Source organism: Charadrius vociferus, unplaced genomic scaffold (genome assembly GCF_000708025.1).
Source record: "Charadrius vociferus isolate BGI_N301 unplaced genomic scaffold, ASM70802v2 scaffold615, whole genome shotgun sequence".
Classification (NCBI taxonomy): domain Eukaryota; kingdom Metazoa; phylum Chordata; class Aves; order Charadriiformes; family Charadriidae; genus Charadrius; species Charadrius vociferus.
Genome location: NW_009648346.1, coordinates 41,844 through 49,406, shown reverse-complemented (window position 1 = coordinate 49,406; position 7,563 = coordinate 41,844). Strand labels below are relative to the sequence as shown.

The 7,563-nt window shown below is 59.9% G+C and overlaps 1 protein-coding gene across 1 annotated transcript; it reads left to right on the top strand.

The window, feature by feature from the left end:
- Window positions 1-219: 219 nt before the first annotated feature.
- INPP5J (inositol polyphosphate-5-phosphatase J) lies at window positions 220-7,499 on the top strand. The gene is made up of 12 exons (XM_009885095.1): window positions 220-257; window positions 1,191-1,301; window positions 2,765-2,873; window positions 3,474-3,590; window positions 3,661-3,836; window positions 4,404-4,515; window positions 4,889-4,998; window positions 5,343-5,532; window positions 5,786-5,923; window positions 6,319-6,411; window positions 6,647-6,751; window positions 6,879-7,499. Exons 2-12 carry the CDS (start codon window positions 1,225-1,227, stop codon window positions 7,497-7,499), a joined length of 1,848 nt encoding a protein of 615 aa, XP_009883397.1. The 5' UTR covers window positions 220-257; window positions 1,191-1,224.
- The last annotated feature ends 64 nt before the right edge of the window (window positions 7,500-7,563 follow it).

The window sequence follows — 7,563 nt, the reverse complement described above, 5'->3', positions numbered from 1 at the left end:
CACCGTGCCGTCGCCGGTGGCGCCGGGCCGGCCCACTTTCCCCGAGCTCGATTCCCTGGAGCACGCCGCCCCCGGGAAGCCGCTGCCCGCCGAGAGGAGGGAGATGCTTCCCAAGGCCGAGTCCAGCGACCACATCTCGGCCTGGGCGGGCTCCTCGCCCAGGGCCGCCGGGCTGCCCAAAGCCGTCTCCAGCGAGTTCATCGGCGGCGGGCGCTCCTTGGCTGCTCGGGAAGGGCTCCGGAGGACGGCTCGTTCCGGTGAGCGATGTTGCTGTGGGGGGAAAGCAGGGGGCAATGATGCCGGGCCGAAGCAGCAAGAGAAGCCTCTTGTGGACTGGAGTTGTCCCTTTCTTCCTGCTGTGGATGGTGTTCAGCTGGAGGAGATCTGGGGTGAAGGGCCAGTAGGGTTCACCAGGGCGAAGGATGCCCAGTGCCCACTGTCTGCACAGGCAGCGTTCAGGGGAGTGGGTACTGTGTGGGGTGGCACGTTAGAGGCACAGGCTGTGTAGTGGGTGCCATCTGCCCCTGCTGTCCATGAGCTCTGGAAATGAGGTGGCACTACGCTCCCTCACTGCTGAAATGTGTCCCCTGTGACTGAAACTTGTCCTAGCACTGCTGAAAGAGCCTGCGGGCCGCTGGTGTATGCTGCGTAATGGTATTAATGTGTTGTGACTGATGGTGGCTTTGCACTGGTGAAGGACACTGCTGCGAGGCTCACAGGGCTGCTGTGACATGTGATGCCCTGGCCTTTAGGGCTGGCTGTGCTCTGGGGCAGAATCTGGGGGCTGAGGTCTGGATACTTTTCCCCAGGAGCCTGAGGGATGCGTCGTTCCTGGGGAAGGGAGAGGAAGCGGTTTTATGAGGACACACTGTCTTGCAGTGTGCCTGCTGTGCCAGCCTGCCTGTGTCAGTCGGTGGTGATGAAAATGAGGGTTCTTTGTGCCATTTTCTAGAATTTCACCGGGGCTTGGGTTACAGCGGGGCTTGCCATGCGTGGAGGTGCAGACCCTGGGGGAATTTAGAGACAAGGATCCAGTTAAGGACTTGGTGTACGTGCCCCAGCTGAGCTTCAGCTGCGGCCACTTCTGTTGCAGGCAGAAAGCTTCCTTGGTGAAGCTGGGGGCTGAATGGGGGTGGTGGGGAGGACCTCTGAGCCCCAGTGTTAGCCTGTGCTTCCTTTGTCCTCCCAAGCATCACAGTGATCACCTGGAATGTGGGCACAGCCATGCCCCCGAATGATGTGACATCCTTGCTGCACCTCAACACGGGCGAGACAAACGATGCGGATGCGATCGCCATTGGGTAAGAGGGTGAGGAGCAGGCCCCCCCCCCCTTGCCCCACCACATCCCTTTTGGGGGATTCCCATAGCCATGGGGGGTGGGTAACGGAAGAGCTGCAGCCCCAGTCTCCCCTGGGGCATGGTGGGCAGGGAGGGGGTGCGTCGCAAGTGATAAAATATCAGGAAAGGTAATGGAGAATCAGCTCCTAGTAAAATGGGAGTGCTAAGAGGAATAGAAACCCTTGAATCCTGAGTAGCCTTGAGCTCTTGAAGAGCCTGTAGCTGGCTATGCTGTGCAGAGCAGGGCCTCAGCGAGCACTGCTCTTGCTGTGAGCCCTGGCAGTCCTGGTGTCAGGTCTGTAGAGGCATTTAACTCACCCGATGAAGTCCTCTGGGAGTGTTTTCCTCATCTCAGCTTTTGCCCATGGTATGCAGGCCTCAAGGGCACAGATCTGCTGTTTTCTCACAGCTGGGTTGGCTCTGTGCCCCCGGCAACACTTAACTGCTGGCAAGGCAGAGCCGTGTCGGTGTGGTAAGGTTTTATTGGTGTGGCTGGCAAGGCAAGCTCTGCCAGAGTCTAAGGGCAAACTGGTCTCTTGAGGTTTGCTGTGGTGTGTGTGGATTCCCTCTAAGACCAGGGACATGCTGCCTTTGTACAGGGAGCTAGAAGCAGCCTTTGCCTGTGGGCATGGGATGAAGGAGCTGGATCTGCCTCCAGGATGCTCCTGGGGACTCCCCCAAGTGCTCCCCTCCCCGGGGAGGGAGCAGTGTAAGGCTGAGGCTGCTGGAGCTACCGTGCTGTGTTGGAGCCAGTCTCCTGGTCCACTCAGCCTTGCGGACCAGCAGGATGAGACCATGTGGGGCTGTGGGGGTATAGAGCCAAGACTAGATGGATGGGGCAGGGGGCGTAGCTGACAGCAAGGGACTTGCTGGGACTGTGTCCTGGCTGGGGCAGGGTGTCCTGCTGCTCCCCCACCTCCAGTTCTGCTGTTCTCTGCAGACATTATCCTTCCCTCTCTTCACTCATTGCTGAGCCAGGAGGAGCACTATTAACCTTCTGTTTGCTGCTGCTCTGAGGTTGGTGGCTAGGATGTATCTGGACATCCTGAGCTGAAGTATGGGTGAGACTTGGCCTCTCTACGGAGACCAATGCAGCTGACATGTCCTGTAAGCCTGTCTCACACAGAGAGATAGGCTTCAGAGGGCTGCCCAGCCCTGTGCAGCTGAACTGCTCCCACTTTAAAAAGTGCCAAGGCCTTGTGGGTTCAGGGCCACTTGTGCCTTCTGCTGGCACATGGCCCAGTATTGCAGGAGCAACGATACGGCTGGTTTGTCCTCTAAACCCAGGGTCCTCCCTTGAACTGCTGTTCCCACCCTGGCCCTGCTCCCCACACTATGCTTCGGCACCTCTCCCAAGGAGCTCCTGCTAGCTGGGAGCCAGACACTTCCCTGGTGTGGCTGAGGGACCTGTCCCTTTCCTCCCAGGCTGCAAGAGGTGAACTCTAAGATAAACAAGAGGCTGAAGGATGCCCTGTTCACAGATCAGTGGAGCGAGCTCTTCATGGATGCGCTGAGCCCTTTCCACTTTGTCCTGGTAAGGAGGCCCCAAAGGGGCTAGGCAACTGTCTCTGCCTGCCAGGCAAGTGGACCATGGGGAGGGAGCGTTGAACTGCAGGGACAGAGGGAGGAGATGAGGTGAGAGAGCTGGCTGGAGAGACAGACTGCTGGAGGGACAGCCTGCAGCCATCCAAGCAGTGTTTGGGGCCTGGCCCGAGGGCTAGTGGTGCATCTCGCCAGTGTGCCGTCTAGCCTGTACCACCCTGCTCCCTTTCCAGTGCCTTAGGCTTCCCCTGTGGTGCTTTGGGGACACTTCTTGTTGCCTGCTGCATTGCACCAGGGTGAGGAAGTGAATGTGGGAACAAGTCTGTGCTTCTGGCAGCAGCCTGTGGGTCCCAGGGCATCTGCCCCACAGCGTACATATGCCCAGCAATGCTAAGGCTCATCTCAGCTGTCAGTATTCAGGAGGGTGTGTGTGGATCAGCACAATTAAATGTGCTGTTAGTCATCTGCAAGATGAGGGGCATGCAAAGCAGGGAGGTGCTGTCCCTATGGCCTGGAGGTGGGAGAAGCTGCCCCTGCCCTTATGGGCTCTGCTGTGGCTACCGTCCTGCTTCAGCCCCTGCTCTCATTCCAGGTCAGCACGGTGCGGATGCAAGGTGTGATCCTCCTGGTATTTGCCAAGTACTACCACCTCCCCTTCCTGCAGGACATCCAGACAGACTGCACAAGAACAGGGCTGGGAGGCTACTGGGTGAGTGTGGTCCTAGGCGGGGTGGTGAGGGGCTGGCTTCCTGAGGAGTCATGGGATCCTCTCGGTGCAGGGCAACAAGGGTGGGGTGAGTGTTCGTCTCTCCATCTTCGGCCACATGGTCTGCTTCCTGAACTGCCACCTGCCAGCACACCTGGAGAAGGCGGAGCAACGCAAGGAGGACTTTGCCACCATACTGCACATGCAGCAGTTTGAGGGGCATGCGGCCAGCGGCATCCTGGACCATGAGTGCGTACCCCACCACTTTGCTCCCCAGTCTGGGCCAGGACTCCAGTGCCAGCCCCCATCCTTTACCACCTCCAGATAGGGTCTGGGATCTGTCCCCTGAATCCCAGCACAGCTTGGAGCTGGGGTCTTGTCTGCAGAGCTGCAAGATTGTCCTGTGGCCCAGTGGGGACCCAGCACAATGGGGTAGGTGTTAAGAGGGGTCCTTGGTCTCCCCTGGGGCACATCCAGGCCTGGTGTAGCTCCTGCCATACTGGTGCTGTGGGGGTTTGGGACTGGTGAGGTGGAGGGCTCGGCTCTGCCCTGGTGTCTTGGCTGTGCGGTCTGACTCTGGTAGGTGCCTTATGGTGGAAATTTCCACCCTCAATTTCTGCCCAGGGAAGTCAGGCCTGTTTGGTTAATGGTGCTTGGTCCTACCTGAGGAATCCTGGCAGGGCTGGCAGACAGCCAAGCTGTTGGCTGTGTGCTGACTTTCACTGGTGCTCCTGAGAGTGCCTGCACTGCAGGCTGAGGCTGCCCACAGGCTGAGGATGGGCCCTTCCATCCTGTCACCCTCCCTCCCACCCACAGCCTTGTGTTCTGGTTTGGGGATCTCAACTTCCGCATCGAGAGCCTTGACATCCGCTTTGTGAAGTATGCCATCGACAGCAACATCCTGAGCCAGCTCTGGGAGAAGGACCAGGTGAGAGGGATGAGTGTGCTGCCAAGCCTCAGCCAGACCCTGAGCGGCATTTGGCTCTTGCCAAAACTGTACTTGCAGCTGTGGGACAGGGCATGTTCCCTTGCTGCCTGTGGGGCACAAAGGGCCCTGGCTCTGTGGGGAAGGGGCAGCACAGGCCCAGGATGGTCTCCATGGGAGCTGGGCACACGCTTCCTTTATCAGTGTGCTGGGAGGAGCTGGGAGCATTGGGTCTAGGGACTTGCTGCTTGCTTGGCATGGACAGACCCCGAGAGCTGTGTGAGGCTGGCAGCAATGGGTCAGGGATGACTGTGCTGTGTCTCAGGAGCTTGCAGAGGGGTCTGGCGTGCTCCCCGACCTGTTCTCCTTCCCACAGCTGAACATGGCCAAGAGCACCTGGCCTGTCCTCAGTGGCTTTCAGGAGGGACCCCTGAATTTCCCACCCACCTTCAAGTTCGACGTGGGCACCAACAAATACGACAGCAGGTAGGAGAGCAGAGCTCAAGTGTGTGCTGGGCTTGGGAGCAGCTGGCATGGCTGAGGGATGCAAGAGTGGTGGGCCTCAGAGCCAGGGCAGGAGCTGTTGCGAGCAGGGAAGGGGCTGATGCTGGTGTGGATGGATGGAGGGAGCCATGCTGGGGTGGGCATGGGCTGGACTGGGGATGGCAGGCTGGAACACAACTGTCATGCTGGTGCCAGCGCAGGTCTGTCTCTGCAGCCACACTGAACTGTATCCCCTGCTTGTGTGTGGTGTAGTGCTGGGGGGAGGCAGTTTGGGGTGGAGCCCACTGCCCCCTGCCAGGCAAGAGATGCCCCTCTGTGCCCTGCAGTGCCAAGAAGCGAAAACCTGCCTGGACTGACCGCATCCTCTGGAAGATCAAATCTCCCAGTGTTGGGCTTGGTGGGGGTGGGCACCAGCCCAGCCAAGGCATCCTGTCAGTGAGCCAGCTCTGCTACTGCAGCCACATGGAGTATACCGTCAGCGACCACAAGCCGGTAGCTGCCATCTTTGCAGTGCAGGTGAGCACTGTCTGGGGCCACAGGGCACACAGGCAGGAGCTACAGGGGTGAGACGCTCAGCTAGTGCGTGCAGCCTATGATGGGGTGTGTGGGGCTTGCTGCCTTTTTGTTTGGTAAGCTCGGCTATCTTGCTGCTGTGGCTGGGGGCTGCTGTTGGTGTATGCATGAGTGCCCAGCCCTAGACAGGTGCCCTGGGCAGCAGGGGCAGCTCTCTTTGGTATGCCTTTGCTCACTACGTACATGTCTCTGACAGTTTGCTTCCAAGGCAGACAAGCCCCCCGTTGAGATTTATGTGGCTGATGAATGGAGCAGGCCTGAGCAAGCAGTTGTCAGGTACAAGATGGCTGCTGGCTTCCACCGGAGCTCCTGGGACTGGATAGGACTCTACCGGGTAGGGGCGTGGGGGCTGCTGGGGCTGGAGGGAGTGGGGAGCACTGCACAGCACTGCGGGGTCTGTCCCTTCTGAGCTACCCCCCACTTCTGGAGACAAGTGTATGGCATGGACCTGTGCTCTCCCTTCCCCTGGGAGGCCCTGGCAGTTAGCAGCAGGATTTGGCCCTGCTTTAGGAGGCTCTGATAGAGCAATTCCTTCTTGCTCTGTGGGCACCACAGGGTCCAAAGGCTGGCACTCCTGGGGGCTGCGGGCCCAGGGTGCTGCGGGGTGGGTGCAAGGTAGCCCTTGGTGCCCCTGTGTGAGGAGAGGGGGCTGAGTGAGAAGAGAGCAAAGGCCAGGTGTGGCTGATGGTGCTAGGCAGGGCTAATGTTCTCCTCTGTACATGCACACAGGTGGGTTTTCGGCATCCTAAAGACTATGTGTCCTATGTCTGGGCCAGGAGCGATGATGGAGAGCGCTGTCTAGAGAAGCAACTGTGTGCACAGGTGAGCTGGGGCCAGCCCTGCTGTCTCACTGGGCACATACGTGCCACGGTGGGGGACAGTGGCCCCTTTCTGACCTTGATGGGGTAGGAGGGGTAGCTCCTTATTGCTTTGTGCTGAGCCTTGGGAAGGTCCACTGTGCTGGCATCAGGGATTTCTGTTCTCAGCTGGGGCTGGAGGTGGGAGGGGGCACACCTGTGACCAGCCCTGGTGCCCATCAGCTTTCTCTGGGCTGCAGGTGATGTTCTCAGAGGAGGCGCTGCCCAAAGGGAAGGGCGAGTACATCCTTGGATACTACAGCAACACCTCTAGCAGCATCGCTGGCGTGACTGAGCCCTTCCAGGTCAGCATGGCCAGGAGCCCTGGGTTGAGGGGCTGAGGGAGGCAGGGGTGGGGATGTGTGTAGGGGTGCTTGGGGTGCTCTCAGCCCCCTGTAAGAATCAGCCAGCTGTGCTGATGCAGGGGTGCAGATCTCCCTGCCCAGGTCGGAGGAGGGCAGCAGCCCCACGGACAGCTCAGGCAGCAGCTCAGAAGAGGAGGATGACAGCACACTTGTCTTGCTGGCCCCCAAATCCCGTAGTCCCAGCCCAGGCAAGATGAAACGGCACCGGAGCCGAAGCCCCAGCCTGGCCAAGTTCCAGGGCCTCATCCTGCGACCATCGAGCCGGGACAGGGGTACGAGCCGCAGCCCTTCACCCCAGAGCCGCCGAGGCCTCTCTGGGGACATCCCCACCATCCACCTGCCCCAGGAGGAACCAGGGTGCTGTGAAGCCAAAGCCAAGGAGCCAGGGCGGGCAGCCACCAGCCACGAGGGCAGCTCCTTCTATCAGACTGTGCGGGAACGGGGTGGGCCCCGGCGTGTCTCTGCTGACAACCCTCTGGCACGGGCAGACCCCAGGAACCTGGGCCTGCTGCCTGCACTCCGCTTGGAGATGATTGACCAGGCCCTGGGGTGGCAAAGGGAGAGCACGGACCAGGGTTACCCCTGTCGAAGGATGAGCCCCACCAGCCCACCAGGCTGCAGCACCTCCCCAAAGGAGGGGAGCAGCCCTCAGGAGCTGGACAGCCATAGCTATGCCATGAGTCGCTGATGCAGTGGCCCCCTTCCCTCCTCCCTGTAGCACCCTTGCTGTGTGCTTTCCTCTGCCCCTTTCC

Excerpts from the sequence above, each read along its gene's own strand:
- INPP5J (XM_009885095.1), top strand. The coding sequence starts at position 1,225 with ATGCCCCCGAATGATGTGACATCCTTGCTGCACCTCAACACGGGCGAG. Across the intron at positions 1,302-2,764 it reads GCGGATGCGATCGCCATTGG|GCTGCAAGAGGTGAACTCTA; the intron begins GTAAGAGGGTGA and ends CTTTCCTCCCAG. Across the intron at positions 6,412-6,646 it reads AGAAGCAACTGTGTGCACAG|GTGATGTTCTCAGAGGAGGC; the intron begins GTGAGCTGGGGC and ends TCTGGGCTGCAG.